The following is a 25,004-nucleotide window of genomic DNA, read 5'->3' as shown; positions in this document are numbered from 1 at the left end:
TCATAGCTAAATGCCTACATAAAGAAAGTGGAGAAAGCTCACACTAGTGACTTAACAGCACACCTGAAAACCCTAGAACAAAAAGAAGCAGACTCACACAGGAGGAATAGAAGACAGGAAATAATCAAACTGAGGACTGAAATCAATAAAATAGAAACAAAGAAAACAATGCAAAGAATCAATAAAACAAAGAGTTGGTTCTTTAAGAAAATCAACAAGATAGACAAACATCCAAACTAATTCCCTATACTCCTTTATTATTCTCTCATCCTGATCACAGCTTCCCTTCCTTCTACTACTCCCAGGACTGCCCCACCTCCCTTCTCCCCAGATCCGCTCTTTCTCCATTTTCTTTCGGAAAAGAGCAAGCCTCCCAGAAACATCAATAAAGCATTGTATTACAAGACTAGGCTCAAACTTTGTCCTCTGGCATAATCATCCTGCGTATCTCTGGGTTATTCATTTTAGTAAAACTCAGCATCTCTCAGTTTGCTTCAGGTTTCTGCTTCTCCCAGAACATGAAAATAAAACATCCGTGCTTTAAGAGTGGACAGGCTGCTAGATTATGTAGTGAATCATGTTATGTTATCATGAAGACTCCACAGCAGAAATAAATCATGTTTTTGCTGATTTATAGTTTGAATAGCAGTTTATATAAAATTCAGGAAAATTAGTGTTGATTTATTAGTTTCTATCTTATTTCAAAAGCTCTTTATTAAGCATCTGTATTATGTTAATGCTTCTCTAGGGCCTAACAACACAGTGGAAAAGAGCACAGTTCTTCTCCTCAGTGAACATTCAATCTACTGACATAAAAACAAACCTTTTGCTTGTACTTACAAGACAAGCAAAATAGCCCATTCACTAACCATTTTTCGGGCTTCAAGCATGCATTTAAGATTTCACAACAGGGCAAAGATAAAGTCTGTTTGTAAATGTTTATGCCTGGCTGATATTGTGTGGTAGCATCTATATTGCTTTTACCCAAAGCACTTTCAATAGAATGATTCATCTATTCCAGGGTTTGGCTTGCTTTTTGTTTAAAGATTCTATTTCCGGAACTGTATATCTATGTTCCATTTAGTCTGCTATGTATTGTGGAAATGACATAACTAACACAGAAGGACTTAGCATTACCTTGTCCCACTAAGAACTTAAGAATTTAAGCAGTTGGGGCAGTGAGGTAGTTCAGTGGATAAGAACAATTTTCATGCAAGCCTGAGAAATTGAGTTTGATCTTTAGAACCCAATATGGGAGAAAGGAACTGAATGATATGCTAGGACCTCCACACATGTGCCATGACATGCATGCACTTACATATACAAAATAATAATAAATTAAAAATTAAACAAAATAGAATTTAGTCTTTCAGTGAGATTCACCAGTAGGTCATAGTTTTCCATTCTCTAGTATGTTCAATATAGAGTGAATGTCTGACAGAATGGAATTTTAGAAATAGAGGAGTGTGGTGGTTTGAAGGAAAATGCCCCCCCAAGGGAGTGGCACTTTTAGGAGGTGTGGCCTTGTTGGAGTAGGTGTGGTCTTGGAGGAAGTGTTTCTCTGTGGAGGCAGGCTTTGAGGTCTCATATGCTCAAGATACCAGCCAGTGTCCCAGATTACTTCCTATTGCCTGCCAAAAGGAAGATGTAGGATTTTCTGCTCCAGCATCATGTCTGCCTGCATACTATCATGTTGTGCCACGATGATTATGGATTAAACCTCTGAAATTGTAAGCCACCCCAATTAAATGTTTTCCTTTATAAGAGTTGCTATGGTCATGGTGTCTCTTCACGTTAAAGAAACCTTAACTAAGACAAGGAGTAAATATTGTAACTATTCTTCTAGAAGCAAAATGATAATAATTATGTGAAATTAAGAAAACAATTCAGTATACTTAGATATAGTATCAAAATATGCTCTCATTTCATTGGATACAAATGAGAACTGTAGCCATTAATATAAATGAATTACATGCAAATTCTATATAACAATCAACTTTATTATGCTATTTTTTAAAGACTCATATGGACATTGCATAGATGAAGATATTTATTTACACAATAGTTCTTTCTTATCAATGGTGGATACATTTCAAGATCCCAGAGGGTGGCTGAGAATGAGAAATACTATACATTTCCCATATGTACAGATTTTTTGATAGATTAGCAATAATAATAAAACAGAATTTTATATCATTTTATTTTTTTCTGTTCCTGTGATAAAATACTCTGACCAAACATCTTAAGTTTTATTTTATCTCATAGTTCAAGTCAAAGATCATTGTGGTAGGGAAGCTGGGGATGCAGGAATCTGAGGCAATTGATCATCCTATATCTGTGGCCAGGAGGAGTCAGCAATGATGTTTGTTTCTGCCTTCTTTTTATCCAGTCCAAGACTTATGCATGATATGATGACACATAGGGTGAGTCTCCCTACCTCAACTAGTGCAATCAAGGTACCCCCCCAACATGTTCCAAGGTCAGTCTCTGAGATAATTCTAGATTTGAGCTGACTTGACAATTCATACTGATTATCATTATAAATATCTAAAATTATAATTATTTGATTTTGGAATTTTCTACCTAATATTTCTCTTGCTGTAGTTTTTCATAAGTAACTAAAGCTACAGACTGAAAATCTTGGCTAAGGAAAATAAATACTTTTTTAGAATTACTGTACAAATAAAATATTTGGTAAAATGCAAATGAATGCTTTTCCACCAGTAAACTTTTCAGTATAATATCGAACCATTTTCAAAGTTTAAAAAAAAAATTTGGAATCTTTGTGCGTGAGTACACACGCACATGCACACGTACACGCACACACACACACACACACACACACACGTAGGTTGTCATGGAGGCCAGAAGAGGGAATGAGATTCCCTGGAACTCACATTACAGGTGGTTTGTGGGCTAGGAATGGAACCCATACCCTATAAGCAAATGGGAGGCGTTCTAGACCACTAGCAAGATCTCTGTTCCCCCAAATATTTGTTGTTAAATTTTCTTTGGTATGTATGTTTGGGAATGATGCAAATGTTTATAAAGAGAAAGAAAAGAGAGGTATAATGGATTACAGACAATTGTTTTTGAACTAGAATCAAATCTGATTCTGAAGGCTAGAGGGCCTTAGAGAAAGAGTTTTAAAAACTTATTTCAAAGGGCAAAACAGGGACAGAAATGACATGTATTGTGAAAAACTACATGAAGGCCTGGTGGAGGTAGTTGGTCTATTCAAGAAATGACAAAGAAGTCAGCTATAAATAAAATGTGTTATTTATTGAAAATCAAGATCAGGCTATGTATGTATGTTGATGATGTCCTGTCGTACACCACATGAGTGTTATGGTTTTTCTCACTGCTGCTGTTTCTATCTCATATTTTCTCTTCTGAACTTGAACTTGCTTAGAGTTGACTGTCTCGTGTGTGTCCTGTCTAATGAGTAATAGTGAGATATGGAGTTATTGAGGTAGTTGGAGAGCACCAAAGCATCTCAAGGGTATGCCTATTTGGAATTTAGCAATTCCTTTCCAAGTAGTATTTTTAGGAAAGTTTAAGGTTTTACCCTAAATTCTGATTGGCAAGCTAATGATATATGTGTGTGCACATTGTGTGTGTTTACACATTTGAAGAGAATTAACAAAACGAGGTTTTCATAGTTCTCCCAATAAACTTGACAGCTATCTCAATCAAAGAATAGAATATCATTTTATTTTTACACTTATTTCATTTCAAATAATGTATATGTCAATGAAGGGGATGTGACAGCTTACATATATAAATTAACTGATATAACATCAATGTAACACTACCATATAACCTTAATCATCAAGTTGCCAAATACCTTAACATGAGAGCTAGAAATGATACTTGTGCTGATTCTTTATTGCAGTATAGAAGTATTTCTCTGTATAATTTGCTTTACTTTGGTAGGAACTGTATGGACAAATGACTTGTGGATCTATATTATTCAAATTAATTGAGCCATAAGTGAAAAGCAATCATACTCAGTGGACATATATAGACTCAGTAACAGTATTTATAGTGAATATGAAAGAAAATTTAAAAGTTTTACTTTGAAATGATAACCAACAATATATGAGAATGAAACTCTATCAGATATGGTAACAGGGAATTTTGCAAGTTGGGTTAGTTGGCAGAACTCAGCAGGTGTCAATTGTCAACCTGTGCTCTTAGAGCACAGTCAGGAATATTCACTTAAATTTCCTACATCCTATTAGTCAAGAAAATACAACAGTAATCCACACTACATTTATTCTTTGTAAACTGTGGCTATTGACTTAAATTGAAGCACCAGGAACAAGAGAAGCAAATTAGTATGTACTTGGTCATAGCAGAATTTTAAAAATTCCCACTTTAGTAAGATTACTATGTCTTAGTTATTAAGTAAGATACAGGTATTGCTGTGAAAGGACTTTTCAAACATAGCTAAGATGTCCAATTAATTGACCTTAAAATTAGAAGATTATCCTGTTTCACTGAAGTGGGCCAAAAGCAATCTCATGTGTCAATGAAAAGAGAAGAGAAATATGGAAGAAATAAGATGACCATCACAGCTATTTAGGTTCACAAGCCTGAAATCCTTCTAAGATGGCAGCAAAGACGGAGAAAAGAAAACATAAAATAGGAGGCAGAATAGCTTACAGAAGTACAAAACTAGGTATAGCTAGCAAAGGAACTTGGACCTCAGCCTAACTGCACAGAACAGAAATGTGCTAACAACTTGATTGGATTTGAAGGCAGTTTCATCTCCAGAGCCAAGAGAAAAAAGTAAAGCCAGTCAGCACATTAACTTTAGCAGTTTAAACATCTAAGCAAGCAACAAAGAAGTCACCCAGTGTCTGGAGTTATAACCCACAGGAAGGATGAGATAATAATTTGTGCTGCTATGAGGTTACTAACTGTAGAGTAGATAGTTATAGCAGCAATGAAAACTGAGGTCTAGCAGAGGTTGACCGACATACTTCCCATTTCCTCAGATTTTAGAGAAAGAAAGTTTTATAATACCCTGATCATCCACTAATGCTTATAATTGACTTTTCAACATCTATAAAGTTTCTATTACTTGATAAATCCAAAATAAATTAAACAAAATCTACATCAGAAGTCTGGAGTTTTGTGTTCTTGACTCTACCTGAACAACTATTAGCAACCTGATTTTATGGAACATCCCTGTGCTTTTTCTTATCTATTACATGATTCAAATTCCTCTAGTTATTCACTCAATTTCCACATTCTTGTCATGATTTCCATTAGTTTTCTTTAAAAAAATGTTCAATGTTAAAGATAAATGATTAGTTCAGATCACTTACCTCTCTTTCCATAGCTAGTATAATTATTTAAAAATTATAGGATATCAAACAAATCTCAGATTCCATCTTACACCAGTAAGAATGGCCAATATCTAAAACACCGATGACAACTTATGCTGGAGAGGATGTGAGGTAAAGGGAACACTCCTGCATTGCTGGTGGTAGTGCAATCCGGTATAGCAGCTTTGGATATCAGTATGGTGATTTCTCAGAGGATTAGTAAACAATCTACCTGAAGACCAATAATACCACTTTTGATTATACACCCAAAGGATGCTCAATCATACCAGAAGGACATGTACTCAACTATGTTCTTAGTGGCATTGTTTGTCATAACCAGAACCTGGAAACAACCTAAATGTCCCTCAACCGAAGAATGGGTAAGGAATTTGTGGTGCATTTACACAGCAGAAAAACATAGTGGCATCTTGAAATTTGCGGGCAAATGGATGGGTCTAGAAAACATCATATTGAGTGAGGTAACCTAGACCCAGAAAGACAAAACTCATAAGTGGCTTTAAGACATAATGCAAAAAAAAACCAGCCTACAATTAACAATCCCAGAGAACTTAGACAACAATGAGAACCCTAAGAGAGACATACATGGATCTAATCTACATGGGAATTAGAAAAAGACAAGATCTCCTGAGTAAATTGGGAGCCTGGGGATCATGGGAGAGGGCAGAAGAGGAGGGGAGAGGGAGGGAGGATAGCAGAGAAAAATATATAACTCAATAAAAACAATTTTAAAAAATTCATAGGTTAAGGGAGGCAGGATGGCAGTGGGAGTAAGGAGAGGGATTAATAACACTAAAAACCTTTGAGAAATAATATGAAAGCCTACTAGTGTAGAAGCAGTTATATATATATATATATATATATATATATACATACATATACACACACACACAAATTAAGATGAATATATACACACATACAAATCTTACATATAAATGTATATGTACACATACATATATTTAAATGTAAGTCATGATATATATTATATCATAAATGTCATAATATGTTGACCAGTAAGGTCCCATAGGTCTCCCAGCATTAGGCCATTGCCTAATCTTCCGGAAGTTGACAGTAAGAACCTACTGCCGAAGACAGCACAAAGTTGAGTCATGGGATATGGATGTCAAACTGATATTTATTTGGAAGTTTCATCCCCACTGGCTAGCATTCATAGTGCCTGAGGGTGACATACATACTACTGGAATAATAGAAGTAATCTCAGCCTTACACAAATGTGAGCTCTGAGAGCGATAATGACTGGCCAGCAAGACATGCTCACTGCTGCAATAGTGACGTGAACAGCATGGGGATAAAAAACCACTTTCTGATTGGATTTCAGTTGCATTCCAGAAGATGAAACCCACATTAAACATCAATATTGGAGCAAAAAACCATGGCTATTCTGGTCTTGTGGGAGAAACCACCACAATTATTTACAGAAATGGACATTACTATTATTAAAACAACTCCTAATGACAAAGTATCACACCTGTAGATTAATAAGTTAATTAACCTCCCAACCCTCATCAGAGAAGCCTCTGCTTACAAAAAAATGCTGATTAACACAGAGACTTCTGAATGTTCAACCTTAAACTGGTATCTATATCCCAACTTCTTCTCTCTAGGCTCAAAAATCATTGAGGAAGAAAAGACATTGGTAATTTGAATGAGAATGGCCCTTCCAGGGCAAGCACAGCAGAATACTACCAGATATTTGATCAGAACCCTAGTAGCAAGGTAAACATGTAAAGATATGTTTTATATTCTGAAAGTAAATAACCAGCAACCAAGATTGGCTTACCCAGTAAAGCAACCTCTCAAAGTTGATGCAGAAATAAGAATATTTAAAGAAAAAAAATATGCACATAGAGGAAGAGACACACTCAGTCACACAGTCAGTAATCCCATAAAAACACAAAACTAAAATAAGTAAGCACATAGCACCATAAAATAACCACAAAGGTCCTATAGGGTATAAAATATAAAAAATAAATATATATGTAAAATTAAAATAAGAGTGAAAATAAAAATTCTTAGAAGAAAAATAATCCTTAACAGAATATTACCAGACAAGGAACCTCCATAAATGCCATTGAGCTCTTCTTCTGCTGGCTGTCTGCAGCTGGACCTGTGCCTTTAGAGGAGTTTGTTGCCCCAGTGAGACACCTTTAAAGAAAACCAAACTTTTCATTTCCATGTGGTTGTCATTAGAGATAGTTTCTGGGTAAGAACTAGGGGTGTTTGTCCATCTCTTTTAGCTCTATCACCCCATCTGGTGCAGATCCTGTGCTTGCTGCCTCGGTGTCTTTGAGTTCAGGTGAGGTTTGCTCATGTTGATTAGGAGGGCTTTGAAAACTTGATGTCATCCATTTCCTCTGGTTCATACATTCTTTCCATATCCTTTTCTGCAGAATTCGCTGAACATCAAGGGCTGGGATTTGATTGCAACATCCTTTTTAGGGCTGAGTGTTCCAAGATCACTATCTGTCCATGAGTCTCTGTATTTGTTTCCATCTGGTGGAGGAGGAAGTTTCTCTGATGATGGCTGAGCATGGCATTGATCTATGAGTATATCAGAATGCCATTAAGAATCACTTTAGTGGTATGTTCTTTTGGTAGAATTTGGTTTTATTCTAGATCTGTGGTTTGTAGTCTCAGTTTCTTGATCAACCAAGCAGGATCAGGTATGGGCTCCATCTTGTGTAATGGGCCTGAATCAAATCAGATATGGGTTAGTTATGCCCACAAACTTTGTGTCAGCACTGTAGTAGCACCAGTACACCATTGTACATTGAAAGACTTTTAGCTGGGTTATTGTTTATGTTTCTCTTTTGAAACATAAGCATGTAGCATGTAGAGTACCTTATACCAAACATGCTAAAACATAGAAGTGAAGGATCTGTGTAGGCCCTAGTTTGACTTTTACACATTCAATTGGTAGTATAAGAATTGTCTTCAGCAATAGGTCTTCCTGTTAGTTTGTGAAGGACATTCTATAGCTTTTATAACTACTTGGGTTGTTTGTGGATTCTCATGGGTTTCCAAAGGCCAACAACTCAATTAAGTGTAAGTCATTCTCAGCACTGTAAGCTTTATTTGGTAAGAAGAGATGTCCAGTTGATGCTCTGTCTCTCACTTCATTAGACAATTTCATTTACAATGCCTTATATAAGTATATATTTTAGGAAGCTTCCACTGTATTAGGTTTCCAAATGACCCTCAAATGGGCCTTGATTTTAGCTGTCTCTTCCCATGTTCCTTGCTCAGTTTGATTCTCCTCTTCCAGGTTTCTCTTACTTTTTATCTCTCTGTAACTATATTTTCCTTTCCTAGGGATGTCTATCTGCCCCTAGTCTTTTACTCTATTTGTAATTTCTATGTTTCTATATGATGTAGCTTGGCTATCATTGGTTTATCCACTAATATCCACATATAAGTGAGTACATATCACATTTGACTTTCTGGGTCTGGGTTGCCTTACTCAGGATGATTTTATTCTAGTTTCATCAATTTACTGGAAAATTTCTTAGTTTCATTTCCTTTAACGACTGAGAAATATTTCATTGTGTAAATGTACCACATTTTCTTTATTAATTCTTCTGCTGAGGGACATCTGAATTGTTTGCCGTTTTGGGTTATTATGAATAGAGCAGCAATCAACATGGTTTAGCAAGTGTTTCTCTGACAGGTTGAAATGTCCTTTGGGTACATACCAAAGAGCGTTATAGATGGGTTTAGAGGTAGATCCATTCCCATCTTCCGGAAGAACCACTACACTGATTTTTATAGAGTCTGTACAAGTTTCTAGTCCCACAAGCAATGGATGAGTGTGTCCCTTACTCACAGTCTCTACAGCATGACCATGCAGTAGTCATTAAAAAAAAAATAAGTCATAAATTGAAAGTTTTTCAACCTACCAAGAGCACCACATTCTGTAGGTTGCCGCTTTGTCTGAATGATGGTGTTCTTTGCTGTGCAGAAGCTTTTCAGTTTTTTCAGTTTCATAAGGTGCCCTTCTTTAATACTGATTTAAGTGCCTATGTTAGCAGTGTTCTGTGCAGAAAGTCCTTCCATGTGCCATTGAGTTCAAGGCTTTTCCCCACTTCTTCTTTTATCAGATTCAGTGTTTCTTGTTTAAGTTTTAAGTCTTTGATCCATTTGGAGTTGAGTTTTGTCCAGGGTAATAGGTGTGAATCTGTTTGGATTCTTCTATATTCATTGACCAGTTTGAAGATGCTGTCTTTTTTCCAGTGTGGTTCTAGTTTTTTTTTTTAATAAAAATTAGGTGTTCATTTGTCTGCAGATATGCATCTGGGTCTTCATTTTGATTCCATTGAACTACATGCCTGATTTTGTACCAGTACCATGATGTTTTTATTACTATATTTCTGTAGTAACTTGAAATCAGAGATGGTGATACCTCCAGTAGTTCTGTTTTTCAGAAATGTTTTAGCTCTCCTTTATGTTGCTGTTTATTTCTGCATGAAGCTGAGAATTGTTTTTTAAGCTCTGTGAAGTATTGTGTTGGCATTTTGATGGGGATAACTGAACCTGTAGATTGCTTTTGGTAGGATGGCCATATTTGCTATATTAATCTCAGTGATCCATGAGTATGGGAGATCATGTGATATCTTCTTCAATTTCTTCCTTCAGTGACCTAAAGATTTCTTTTATCATACAAGTCTTTCACTTGCTTGGTTAGAGTTACCCCAAGATATCTAATACTATTTGAGGCTATTGTAAAAGGTGTTATTTTTCTGATTTCTTTCCATGTATGTCATTTGTATATATGAAGGCTACTAATTTTTGTGAGGTAATTTTGTATCAGGCTATATTAGTGAAAGCGTTTATTAACTGTAGGAATTTCCTGGGAGAACTTTCCCAGTGATTTATGTAAGAATCATATCATCTACATGTAAAGAAACTTTGATTTTGCTCTCTTTCAGTTGTCATTTTGCTGTAGCTAAGACATCAAGATATTGAATAGGTATGGAGAGAGTGGACAACCTTGTCTTGTTCCCAATATAGGTGAAATTGCTTTTAGTTTGTCTTCATTTAGGTTGATGTTAGCTCTGGACTTTCTGTAAACTGCCTTACTATGCTGAGAGACCTCCCTCATTTCCTAATTCCCAGTACTTCTACTATGAAGGGTTGTTATATTTTGTCAATGGCTTTTTACACATCTAATGAGATGATCACATGGTTTTTGCCTTTCAGTATGTTTATGTGGTGGATTCTGTTTATTGATTTATGTGTATGGATCCAAACTGCATCTCTGGGATGACACTTACTAAATCATGGGGAATGATGTTTTCCATGTGTTCTTGATTTTAGTGTAAAAGTATTTTATTGAGAATTTTTGCATCTATGTTCATATGGGAAATTTGTCTCTAATTTTCTTTCTTTTTTTGGGTGTTTATGTGGTTTTGATATCAGTGTAATGATGGCCTCATAAAACAAATAAGACAATATTCCTTTTGTATCCATTTTGTAAAATAATTTGTGGCGTATAGCCATTAACTCTTCTTGAAAGTCTGCTAAAATTTTGCACTAAAATAATCTAGTTGTATGCTTTTTTGGTTGGTAGACTTTTAAATATTGCTTCTATTTCACTATGGGTTGTAGATCTGTATAAGTTGCTTAATTTATCTTGGCATGTATTATATATTGAAAAATTATCTATTATTTTTAGCTATTTAATTTTGTGTATTACAGTATTTTAAAATATGCCTTTATAAGTCTCTCCATTTCCCTGGTATCTACTGTTATATCCTCCCTTTCATTTCTAATTTTGTTAATTTGGATCTTCTCCTCACCTTTTAGACAATATGGCTAGGTGCTTGTACATCCTACTGTTTTTCTCAAAAAACTGACATTTGTTTCATTGATTCATTGTATTTTTATTTTATTATTATTTTTTAACTTTTTATTTTATTATTGCTGTTGTTTTTTGTAACATGAGTGCTGGCTTGTTGGGGTTTCTGTTCTGCCCGGTACCCCACAGCCTGCAAACCCCAAAGGAAATCACTCACAAGACTCCATAAGATTATAAACTGATTGGCCCATTAGCTCAGGCTACTTATTAGCTCTTATAACTTATGTTACCCCATTATCCTTATCTACGTTAGCACATGGCTCAGTACCTTTTCCAGTGGGGCAGCTTACATCTTTCCTCTCTGGTGGTCTGGGCAGAACTGCCAAAGGGAGCTTCCTGCTTTCCAGAATACTCCCAGTCTCTTTGCTCCACCTCTACTTCCTGTCTGGCTTTCCTGCCTATACTGCCTGCCTGGCCAATCAGTGTTTTATTAAAATATGATCGACAGAATACAGACAATTCTCCCACACCATTTCTCTCTTTCTTTTTTTTAAAAAAACAAAGGAAAATACCCATAGTCCATTTGTTGGGAATGTGGGCGTAGTATTTCAGGCTACTTCCTGCTGGTTGGGGGTGCTGATGATCTTATGGGGACCTAAAGAAAATTTAGAGTTATAATCAAGTCCTGACTGGAGTATCCTGTGAGTCTTGATTATCTCAGGCAGCAGTCTTGAATCTGTTCTGGATGTAGAACTCAGACATCCAGGTCATCTGTTCCTATCGGAGATTTCTCAGGTGGTCTTCCTTTTTCGAACCTGTTTCTTAACTCAGAATGAATCCACAGCCTCTCATTTTCTGTGGAAACAAAAGCAAAATCTCTTCTCCAAAGTAACGTACCTTATGACTTCAATTTTGAAGCCAAGGTATTTTCAAAATATCTATCTTGGATTAATTCTGCAGCATTTATAAGCAAATGTCTTTTGGCGACTGTTGCTCCTTCCTCAGCATTCAAACAATTAAAAGAGAGCATAATAATATACAGTGTCAAGATTCTCTGTGTATTTTCCATCTTTATGCGACTTTATTTCAGCCTCTATTTCTTTTAATTTTGCTTTTAACTTTTGGCTTTTTGAGACAGGTTCTCTGTATATATCTTTGTCCTGGAATAACTCTGTAGACCAGGCTGTCCTTGAACTCACAGAGATTCCTCTGTCTCTGCCTCTCCAGTGCTGGGCTCAAAGGTGTATGCTACCACGCATTGAACTCACAGAGATCTGTCTGTCTCTGTCTCCCAAGCATTGGGTTTAAAGGCATGTGCTACCACACCTTGAAGTCACAGAGGTCAATCTCTACCTCTGTCCCTTGAAGTCACAGAGGTCAATATGCCTCTGCCTCCTAGGCATTGGGATTAAAGGTGTATACCACCACACCCTATATCTCCCTTTCTTTCTTTTTTATTTTTAATGACTTTAACCTTTTAGCCTGCATATATTTTTAACACACTGTAAATCATTTAGAGGTTTTCTTCGTCTTTGAATCTCTCTTTACTGTATCTCTCTCTTTTTCTGACCACATGAGTCTTTAAGGAAAGGACTAAAACTGTGGCTTTTATGGCTGGAATGAGCCCATTCCTTAGCTTTCCAGCCTCAAGACAGAGGTACCAGTCAGAGCTGTGTTCACTGCCACAACTCTATGGCGTTTCAAGGTCCTTGCCAGCAAGCAAGCTGTAGCATTCTGCTCACAGACCACACTCAGTTCGACTGCCTGCCTGAAAGAGTCAGAGTTTGCCCTGGCAGGACAGCCCAGAAAGCCGGCATTTTAAAACAGCACAGTTTTTTTTCTACTATGACTGAAAACTGAAAAGCATGCCTTTAGCTTTTCATAAACAACGTTTAAGTGTTTCGTGGCAGGACCTCTTAAAAAAGCTGCAGGGTTTTGCAGCTAAAACTGAGTCAGGAAGCCTCTCTTAGATGAGAGTGCTTGCTTGCCTCTAGCAAGCAGAGTAGACCCGAGAAATTGCTGCTACCAACAAAACATGCTTTACTCTATTTCCCAAGCTTTCTCAAGCTTCTGTGGATTCAGTTATCCATGTGGGCGCCATTTGTAACATGAGGGGCCAGCTTGTTGGGGTATCTGTTCGCGCCCGGTACCCTACAACCAGCAAATCCCAGAGAAAATCAATCACACAGAGATCTCTATAAGTTATAAAGCTGATTGGCCCATTAGCTCAGGCTTCTAGTTAACTCTTATAGCTTATATTAACCCATTATTCTGATCTATGTTAGCCACATAGCTCAGTACCTTTTCCAGTGGGGCAGCTTACATCTTTCCTCTCCGGTGGTCTGGGCAGAACTGCCAAAGGGAGCTTCCTGCTTTCCAGAATACTCCCAGTCTCTTTGCTCCACCTCTACTTCCTATCTGGCTTTCCCGCCTATACTGCCTGCCTGGCCAATCAGCGTTTTATTAAAATATGATCGACAGAATACAGACAATTCTCCCACACCAGTTTTTCTTGTTTCTATTTTATTAATTTTAGCCCTGAGCATGACTATTTCTTGACATTTACTTCTTTTGGGTCTGGTTGCTTTTTTGCTCTAGAACTTCCAGGTGAGCTGTCGGTCTTTTTTTTTTTTTTTTTTTTTTTTTAAGGTACTTAGTACTATAAACTTGATTCTCAGATCTGCCTTCACTGTGTCCCATATGTTTGGGTATACTATGTATTGATTTACATAGAATTCTGCAAAATCTTTAATTTCTTTCTTACTTTCTGTCTTGACTAGTTTTTCATTCAGTAGTGAGCTATTTAGTTTCCACGAATTTGCAAGCTTTCTGTTGTTGATGATATTCAACTTTAATCCTTTGTAGTTAGATAGGATGTAGGGTGTTATTTCAATTTTCTTGTAACTATTGAGACTTGTTTTGCATCACAGTAAGTAGTCAATACTGGAAAAAGTTCTATTTGGCGCTAAGAAGAAGGTATATTCTTTTGTGTTTGGGTGAAATGTTCTGTAAACATCTGTTAGTTTCTTTTGGTTTATGACTTAAGTTACCTGGAACATTTTTGTATTTCCTTTTTGTCTGGATGACCCATCTATTGGCTAGAGTGATGTACTGGAGACTCCCACTATCAGTGTGTGAAGGTCAATATACGATTATACAATGCAATAGTGTTTCTATTGTGAACCTGGGTGTCCCTGTGTTTGGTGAATACATGTTAAAAATTCCATTGTTGTCTTGGTGAATTTTTCCTTTGATGAATATGTGATGTCCTTTCCTATTTTCTCTGACTAGTCTTGGTTTGAAGTCTATTTTGTCAGATATGGTTATATCAGATTATTTCTTAGGTCCATTTGCTTGAAATATCTTTTTCCAATCCTTTACCCTGAGGTGATGTCTATCCTTAATGTTAAAGAGTATTTTATGAATAGTGCAGGATAGATTATGCTTTTGTATCCATTATCTTAGTCTATGTGTTTTTATTTGGTAATTGAGACTGTTGATGTTTAGAGTTATCGATGAGCAGTGATTTTTTTGATTCTTGTTATTTTGTTGTTGCTATTGTAGTGGTGGTGGTGGTGGCTGTGTGTGTTTCCCCTTTTTCATATGCGAGTCTGTGAATATATCTGTCTACCATCTATCTGTCTGTCTATTATGTTGAGTATCTTTATGTCATAATTGAAATCCTTTTGAAATCTATTCCTAGAACTAATACTTTGTTTAAAAACCAACACTATATCCACATTGCTTATGTGTGGCTCTCCATCTTCCTTGGGATCATCAGCTGTGAGTTTTTGAGGTAGTGAGGGAAAAGAAGCAGGGGAAAGGGTTCAACCAGCTGTGGCTATAACAGAGATAGCCCTCTGGGAGATAAATTCAGTGAGACAACTCAACTCTATTCCGGAGTATAGGAAAAATATAAGATTGGGAAGCATGGGAATAAACCCTAATTTGCATTAAACAACATGCTCCTATAACAAACCTTCATATGTGGCAGTAGGGTCCTATGACAAAGCCCCTAGTACAAGTCTTAGTCACCATATGTGCAACGGGGGAAAACCTCTAGCCGGAAACTACTCCAAGGGTCATGCTAGAGATAAGTCAGGCATTTGGGCCTAGAGACATCCTCCAAGTAAGGACAGATAGAAAGCAAGAAGTTTCACGGGGGAAGAAATGCTTCATGTTGCTGAGTTTGGCAAAAGCTACTTGGCCATGATAGACTGCAACCTTTGACCAGCTGGGCCTCCCAACACTTATGCTTGTTAATTAGTAATTTTCTCAACATCAGTTTATTGCTTTAAGAACAAGCTAATAGCTGTCCAATTGTTCTGCCAGAATACCAGAAAAGATGAGGTTTGCTAGGGCTCAAAATATTGGTATTGATTGACTCAATGATGTGACAATTAGATTTGACTTCCAGTCTGGCTTTAAAATACCACTGAGTGGCTTGGATAGATAGGTTATCATACTCGCTGTCAACACTGTTTTTCTTCTCTTTTGACAAACAACACTGTACCAAACACAGTGACAATATAGTAGATACTTCCATATCAGCCATGATAACCCTGGTAAAGCACACCAGAGACTCTCTGACAGTAGAGTGAATACCCAGCATGTTTTTTTAATCAGAAGTTTCCAAACAATAAACTGTTTCCAAGAGTGGTATATTTGTTACCACAACAAGTGAGAAAATATCAGGGCTCAGTGCTCTTCCTTGTATTTTTGCTAAAAGCTAGGACCATGTCACCTAAGTCTTTTGAAATGATGGTAAATGATAGAAAATAATATTCTCATTGCATTTGCTGCTGAGGTGCTTGTTTTAGTAGGCAATCCCAGAATTGTGTTTTTCCTAGATAACTTCTTTATGTAATTGTTAGTTCCTATGTCAGCGTATTTTGGACTGTTGCCCATAATAATATTATAATATGTATAATCACAGTTAGTTCTTTACATAAACAATATAAAATGTAAAAATATCAGTCAATTCATTGGTGTGTTTTTTGTTTTTAATTCTTTAGACACAGTTATATTGACCGTGGGCATATGTACCAGAATAACCTCTAGTGTTTAAGATTAGGTTGTCAGTGATGAGCTTAAATCTAATTTCATAATTCTTGTTCATTACAGCCAATTTTCTCACATTGGTCTCCAGCGTGAATTCCATCTCCTCAAACTTAAGAAGCAGAATTTTCCTTCCAACTAATGACCAGCAAGTTTGTCAGGTATTTATAACACAAAGCCTTTCCAATTCTGACACACTTGGCAATTCCTTTATTGCAATTATTTGGCTATCAATTATTCCTTACAGATTACATTTTATGACTTCTCCAGTCACCAGAACAACAAATTGACAGCAGGCCTTCAAACCACATGTGACAGTCCTATCCAGCAGGTATGGAAGAAAGCAGAGACAATCCAGAGTCAGTGGGAGAGAAATGTTATCACAATCCGGAGCTCACAACTGTTTCAGGTAAGCTTTATCTCCAGGTATGACTTTGGAGCAAACCCCGTAAGAACCCAGACTTCAAAACAGACCAATTAAAACATCACATGGCTGATTCATCTGCCAGACTGGAATTTCCTATAATTTTCGAGTCTTGAGTAAATTTGAATGGCTAGTCATGGTAACAGACATTTTCATTGTGAAATGTTGACTTTGTGTTTTAAATTAAAATAGATATATTTTAAGATACAGTGATGTAAAGGTTAACTATAATTTTATGAAATTAATGCCTCAATTTCTTAAATCTTTTGTTTTCGCCTTTTACTTTGTTTACTTCTCTTTCTCCATACTTCTTCCTCCTAGGAAACATTTTTCTCTCTAACTTTTCCCATGCATTTGAGAGAAGAGGATAATTCTGAATAAAGAATAAGGAGATTTTAATTTACATTCTAATTCCAAATGTTGTTGAAGCAGAATGATTCACATATTTATCTCGTGGTTAAGCTCATTTCAACACATCCTTTATTTTCCTAAATAATTTTATAAATTAAATCCAATGCAAGCTTATAAAAGACAAGCTTATTTATGCAGTCTATTAAAATTTATACATGACAGAAATTATAATACATTTATTATAAGACTTCCTGGGAAAGTGTTACATGTTTTAACATTTGGGATGGTCAAAATTTTTCAGATAAAGATGAGAGGTATTTTGAAGCATTTTATTTTTAAGAAAATTAATTTCTAAACCCATTTTATAAATCAATTTAGCCAAAATATTTTCTTTATCATTTATTATTGAAATAATGTAGCAGTCAATTATTTTATTTTTAGTTTTGCTTTTTTTATTGCCTGAGTGCATGTAATGTCTTTTTATCAAACATAACCCCCTCTTTCCTCCCTTCAAATTTCTTCACTACCCTCCCTCCCCATTTTGTCTTCTCAAATTTTTGTGCTTAAAAAAACAAACCTTAAGACTACAAATGTTGCCTGTATGTCCACATGTGTAGGACCATCTGCTGGAGCATGGGTAGCCTCTCAAGGGCTGGATCCCTGAACAAAAGTGTCTCTTCCTGCCTCAGCAGCCACAAATGGCCAATAACCTCTCAGCTAGGGGTGGTATTTCTGGAGCTCCCCTGGAAGACCAGTGATTGCTGTGATGGTTGAGATGAGAGTCAGTGCTAGAGGAAGTTCTAGTATATTTCCTACACACTTTTCAGGCCTCTATGTCTGCCTAAGCAATACAGCAAAGTCCAGATTGATTTCGTAAAGAATGAACCACCTCACTGAATGCAATTTGCTCCATTAGCTTCCCTCTGGTGTCACTTTTAATGACAGGTGAGGATCTTACTTAGACCCATTACTTCCTCACTTTTCTTAACTTCTAAACCGTGAGTACCAAGGAAATCTTAAATGATTATTCCCAAGTTGATACATGTTTAGTATCTAGTTTTTCATATCTTTAGGTCAATGTTTCTCTTAGTAGGGTGACAGAGATTTGTATGCTTGGCAAAGGTCCACTTGCTGGACCTTGCCAAGCAAACCTTTCAAAGTGACTTCCTTGGTTACCTTAGGTGCCCATTTCCAAACACCATTGATTTTGTTGCTCAGATTGTGTACCCAATAAATATAAACCTTAAAATTCCAGAGTATATCATCTCTAGGGCAATTCAGCTGTGACTGAGACACAGGTTATTCATGGGAGCTTTTTAAGTGGAGCAGCAACTTCAATTATCATCGATGCGACTCAGTATATTAATGTGCTTCACTAAATACTTTAGATTGTTGGAAAAACAGCATTTGTAACTTACAGTTTTATAAGAAGTAGACGCATGGTGCCTGGGATGCTGAGGCTGTACTCATACTTTAACACTGTCCTGACATCAAGTAACCGATGTTCACACACCGCTGTGAGCTGGGCTGCAGAGATGCGCTGTGCTTGTGATACTGGCCATCTTCATCTACTGTCTTGTTCCTGTAGAGCTTTTGTGGGAGGACATTTTAGGAATTTTGTAATCAGCACCACTATATTACATCTACTGCCTCTACAGATTAGAAATCTTTGAGAATTATTTCATTCTCTGCAATTTCCCCACCATGCAGACTTCTGATAGTTTAAAGCCACACACACTTTCTTAGAAATACGTAGATGAACTATTTCAGTCAGTGACAGCTACAGCCAAGATGAACATGAGATTTTGGAAAATCCCCTGAAGCTGGTGGTCACACAGAGTCCTTTATCTAACTTTATCTCTTAATAAAATTGAAGTATTTTAATTTCCCAGGATGTACTGTTTCATAAACAAGGAGTTGACATTATGAACAAAGAATGAACAAATTTTCATAGATGTTTTGAAAACATGTAAGGCATAGTAGCAACTAATACTTACTGAAGAGCATTTACTAAAGTTAAGAAATTGTGCTTAGTACTGTGTGCCACAATCTAAGTGACTACTCAAGGAAGCCCTCTGAGGGGGTGTGATGACTTGCCCCCATTTTAACACTGGGGATTTGAGCTTTGCATAGTTTGATAATCTATCATATCAGCACACTATGTTAGAACACATGGAAATTTGATTTCATATGACAATCACTTTAACACTGAACTATAGTAATTTTCTAAACTGTATCTAATTATAAAGTTTGAGAAGATGTGGATAAAAATATGAACCCCCCAAAAGCAGTCAACTTTATTATGTAGAAATCAGTAAACATTCTTTCATATGCTAAAAAAAATGACAGCAAGGTATGCTGACACATGGTATAGACCCAGGACTTGGGAAGCTGAAACAGGAGAATCAAAGTTCAAGGATCAGCCTGGTGTTCGTAAGGAGACCCTGTCTAAAAATGCAAGGGAAAGAAAAGAGATTGATCAGAAAATAATTGAATATGTACTATGAATTAGCTCTAATGGCATGAGTCTTTCTACTATTTATCTATGTAAGGTCTTCTGGTCATGAACTTATTGTTAACCCCGATCAGTTACTAATCTGATATCACAGCTTACTCCAACATTTAAATCGAGTATCCTGAAAGTAGATCTCTTATCTCTATTCAGAGGTCATTTTCTCTAAAATGTCTCAGGGGGAATAAATTTGGCTCATTTTATTGTTGAATCAGTGCAAGCTATGCCTTCCTCCTGAGATAATGTAAACCCCTAACCTCTTTTATGAGCTGCTGGTTTCTCCCCTGTCCCTTTCCCTCCTTTTCTGGGACTGGTTTACTCCTTTAAAAAATTCCTAATACCATCTAAATAACATACATGTTTAGAATAACCATCTTTGAGAAAGCTTTACATAAAGCAAGGAATATTATGTATCACCTTTTATAAAACTAGCACTACCACAGCTAAGACAACCTTTGACATTGTTCCTTCATGAGACCTGGCTCTTTCTCATTAGCCTGGGGTTTTACTTGTTTTAGCTGCATTTCTACATTATAACCAACATCCTTGAGGGAAAAACATCTTTTGTTTAAATCTAGTTAGTGGGGCCATTTAGTTAAGCTTGATGGACCCTATTTTGTAACTTTACAGAGCCATTAGTAAATTCCCGTCAAGAAATTGTCCCTGTTTCTTAAGAAAAATGTTCCCCTGACTGAGCTGGGGGCTCAAATGGCAGCCAATTATCACAATAACTTTTCTTTGGTTAGCCTGTGATTTAGCTGAGCCAAATAAACATATAATATCTATCGCAAGCTCTAATGAGAAGAGGATTAGGGCAGGAAGGTAATTTAAAGGCTGCTTCAGTAGATCAGGCAGAGGAAATAGGAATGGAAACAAGGCTAGAAGGAAAATAGACTTAATAGGTCTTGGCTGATTAGCCATGAGACCTGAGGAGAGCGTGACTGTAAAGGTCATTTTGGAGTTTCGGACACTGCCACATTGCAGCCTGATTCATTGTCAGCAAATGAGCGGAGTGAGAGTCTCAATCTGTGGAGAAAGAGCAGCACATTATGACTTAGAAGTAACTTTTCTCATTTGAGGGGAAATGCCAGGCAGGGGGCGGAGACATCGGAGGAGAGCTCAGGAGAGTGACAGATATTTGAAGTAAAACATGCTTTTCCTTAGGCTGGATACCAGCTCAACTCTGATGATGGGTGGTCTTTTGGGGAGAGAGTGTGGGAGAAGCAGAAATTAGATTGGTGATGAAGCAGATATTTATTTCCACTTCTTGTTTTAAATATTGTGACTGTGGGGATACCCTTGGCATGAGCTGGAAAGCATAGACATCTGAAAAAATGCTCAGGAAAATAGAAGATACAATTTATAGAAATATTGAGGTTTGTATTCTCAAATGGAATTCTTAGAATAGCTTTCATAACTTAATATCTGTCATAATAACAGTTGCTAACAATATTTAATGTTAATTATGTATCAAGTCTTGTATTCTATTTCTTAAAGGTTTCTTTATTCACTTACTTACCTTTTTAATATGTTATTTGAGAGCCCAAATGCATGCCAATATACCACAAGCAAGCCTAATATCTGTAGAAAGTTAATAAGTTAAAAAAAAGAGGTTGTTGGCTCCTCTGGGATTGCAGTTACAGAGGGATGGAGATGGCATCAGGGTTCTGGAAACAAACCCGGGTGCTTTGGAAGATCAGTCATTGCTCATCTATCCAGCCCATAGTGTTCTTTAGATATAGAGTCTCATGAAGCTCAGGATGGCCTCATACTCTTTATATGACAGGAGATGAACTTGACTACTGATCCTCCACTGTCTCTCTCCCAAAGTCTAGGATTAAAGGTGTGAGCCATATGCCTGGCATAGCTTTGAACTTGGAGGGGAATAAACAGGGATTCAGGCATACAAGGCAGGTACTCTGGCACTGAACTGTATCTCAGTTCCTGCTTTACGTATAACTTGTTTTCCTTGTATAAATGATATAATATGGATTATTTGTTGATTTTTAGAAATTTAAATAATAAGGGTTATATATCAATTTTTAAGTTTAATTTTATTTTATGTGTATGAGTGTTATGAGTACATGCCTGTGAACCATGTGCATATGGTGGTCAGAAACGTGTTGGGTCCTCTGGAACAGGGTTTAGTGGAATGTTTGTGAGCTGCTATGTGGGAGCTGGGAACCAAATAAGGATCTTCTAGAAGAGTAACCACCGAGTTGTTGTTCTAGCACTCCTATGAATTATCTTTGTTTTTTTTATTTTTTATGTATTATTTCTGTACATATTATTTTACATTCCCATCTAGAAGCATGCAGCTTTTCTTAGAAATAATTTTCATTTAATGTTTTCTGGATCTTTCCAACATGATTATACTTTCTATGCAATCTTCCAGTTTTTCTATTTTGTATGAAGAATATGACTTTTTTAGACTTACATTTTAGATTACTCAAGGTGGGGCACATCTTTTATTGAATATTTAATAGACAACATTTTCTTTGCAAGGAATCATACTTCTACAGCATGTTGCATAGGATCAAAAGTGAATGCGATTCAGGACAGGGATGTGCTTCGGTGGATCCATACTAAACATTAACCCAAGAAGGGATATTGATTTTCTGAAGTGATAATGTTTATACAATAAAAAATACTGAACGATCTACACATGTTTAATACACACTTGAATGAAGCCACAAGCACCATTGGCATTCCTTGGTGAAGTTGAGATAAAACTTCCATCAGTGCACCAATTTTCTACTGATTTAAGTAATTAGAAAATAAAGTGGCTTCTCTTTGTATTTCTATGATTCATCATTGCACAACAGTTCTTGCTATGTAGACATGGGTTGTCTACACATCATAACACAAAACTGTAAGTCTGTTTTTCAAGCATGATTCTATGAATGGCCAGTAATGTAGAAGATGATAGCACAAAGACAATTCAGATAAGACTGTGACTAAAATGTGAAGGTGAGACAAACTGCCAAGGTCCAGAGGTCAAGATAAAACTTATGTGAGCACATAAATTTCATATATGGGAGCGCAAAATGTAAAGTTAGATATAAGAGAAATGCCACGTGAGTTCATGAATATGGCCCCTAACCCACACCAGATATCTGCAGTAAAATGATGGCAATATTGTCATATTCTTGAAAATATTTGCTTTGATCCCCTTTCCTTGGAATTTGTGTGGTACCCGAAAACCTCCAGGAAGTGGCATACATTTTATTTGTAAGCTCTCTTCTTCAGCGTCATGAAAGAGTGGTGTGCCTTACTTTGTGTCCTTCATTTGTTTTGTGTTTCTTGTGCAGGTTGTTTTTCAAGTTCAAATGCTTGCCACTCATGGACAAGAGGAAGTTATAGCTATCGATGATATCTCTTTTGGTTCAGGGTGCTTGCCTGCGGATGGTAAGAACTTTTTGTTTCATCTCGATTCTTATTCTGAAAATGTAGGCATTGCAATGACTTTTCTCCTCTCTGTTTTTCTGTGACGTTTTAATAGTGGCTATGTTTCATTGTCCTGATATACTGTTTAACAGTGAGTGACTTGCTTACATTGGAAGTGAGGATAGGCTCTTTCAGAAGCTCTGACGCTATAAAGGATTAAGTGGGATGATTTAGCATTAGCCTTTAATCTCTTAGTGATGTTTACACTGGCTAGCTAAATCTAAACTAGAGAGCTCCGTGCCTTCCAGAGGGCTGATAGGAAACTAGCTTCCACACACTAGAAATGGCCTCATAAGAGAACAGGTTTGATCATCCACTGCAGGGCATTAATTGGAAGAAAATGGTAGCTGTAATCTATCTTCTATTTGGAATAAAACAAAATACATCGATAATTTACATATGTCAACCTAAGATGACATTAGTATTGATTTCTTAATTATATTAACCAGATACCATTCAATTACCTATTTATATTTTTCTAATTGAAAGTTTAGTATTAAAATTAAAACATGATTTGGGTAAAAACTTAAACAAATAACCAAGAATCATATAAATGTGAATGCAATGCAAGACAGTGTTGTGATAAGGTAGATGTCATGGGATAAGACAATTTATCCACAGCTGGTCAAATAATTAGGAAATGGCAAGTTTTGGGAGTTAATGGTATGTAAGATTAGTCTCTATTCTTAAAACTTATAGGGTGTTAAAAAAGACGTCACCTTCAGGAAAGCTATACAAGAGTGGCTTTTTAAGAAGAAATCCAAGATCCATGTAAAGATACATAGGGTGTTCTTTGAAGATGAAGGCCCAGAAGATTTTACTGTTTTGTGTAAAAACAAAGTCAACAACAACAACTAATTTTGTTGTTCTATCTGGCATAGATAAAGGTTTGGAAGGAAAAAGCAGCAGAATGAGGGTGGATTGATAGCAAGATAGCAGGGAGCTTAGTTTGTGACTACTGAGGACCAGCATGGGGGTGCTGCTCCATTCTGTAAAGGGCAGGAATGTGAAAGGTGGTTAAATTAAGAAGCATTAAATTTCCAGTGGGATTGAGCGGCCAACTCCAGGCAAAATGGAACAGAATGAATATAGTTAATCATCAGAACCACATACGAGAGTGATTGGTGCCTGGCTTCCCTCCAGACCTAGGAGACAAGGATCACTGAAGATGGGGCTTGCATGTTAAATTAGGTTACTGGGACAGTTTCAGTGAAATAAGCAAAACTATGCTTAAAAACAGACCTGGCATTGACAAAATATGCGTCCTGGTTATTCCCTGATTCTTGGACAAGGAACAAAATTCCAATTAAAGAGAATCAGTGATTTAGTTTCCTAGAGTCCTGAGGGTGGGATTGAGTGGGAGCATCAGAGACATGGAGGCAAAGCCAAATGGTTGTCTTCCATCAGAAAATCCTCTCAGATGCAAGCTGGGCTTAGGCATGGCTTTAATCGGATGTAAACAGATAAGTAAGCTTAAATGACTTTATAAAGTAAAGGCGTGAGTACTTAACTTGTTCCTCTCCTTATGAAAGTCAAGGATAAAGAGTTTTAATGTTTTCTTCATGTTGTTCAGCTTGAGGATGAACTCTGTACATATCAATTTGGGGACTGGAAAAATGAAGAGAGAAAGGGAGGCTGTTTTTGGCCGAGCTATTGGTCTGTCAGTTTTTATACGGATGACTTTCAATGCTAGGAAGCACAAAATTCTTCTGAATATTTACTTTTGTTCCTGTAATAGAGATAGGCAGTGGAAACCACTTTATAAGTTAAGTAAGTTTGCTTCAAAAACTGAAAATCCATCCGTTTAGGAATAAATTTCTATTTTCTATTGTCTTTCAAAATCTATTTTGACTGCTTTATTTCTTATTTTCATCATTGGTGTATTCATCACCAGAAAGATATAACTAAAAGGAAATGCGGCTGATTTTTCCAGGTGTAACCAAAAAGCATAAAATCGAAAACAATACCAAAGCAAAACTAACAACTTCAAGAATAAAAGAAAAACAACTAATTTTAAAAGTATCCAGATATAGAGTTATTTTT

At 36.5% G+C, this 25,004-nt stretch overlaps 1 protein-coding gene across 3 annotated transcripts in view; it reads left to right on the top strand.

The window, feature by feature from the left end:
* The window catches only part of Malrd1 (MAM and LDL receptor class A domain containing 1), a 614,092-nt gene that overhangs the window by 32,596 nt on the left and 556,492 nt on the right, over positions 1 to 25,004 (top strand). For all 3 annotated transcript variants that reach the window (XM_087896346.1, XM_087896345.1, XM_087896344.1), the window contains exons 3-5: positions 16,294 to 16,388; positions 16,475 to 16,636; positions 22,826 to 22,922. In XM_087896346.1, coding sequence (XP_087752472.1) covers positions 16,294 to 16,388; positions 16,475 to 16,636; positions 22,826 to 22,922 — 354 coding nt within the window. The remainder of the gene's footprint in view (positions 1 to 16,293; positions 16,389 to 16,474; positions 16,637 to 22,825; positions 22,923 to 25,004) is intronic.

The sequence above is a fragment of the Myodes glareolus genome, chromosome 14, assembly GCF_982192425.1.
Source record: "Myodes glareolus chromosome 14, mMyoGla1.1, whole genome shotgun sequence".
Lineage (NCBI taxonomy): Eukaryota > Metazoa > Chordata > Mammalia > Rodentia > Cricetidae > Myodes > Myodes glareolus.
This window is presented reverse-complemented; position numbering and strand designations above follow the sequence as displayed.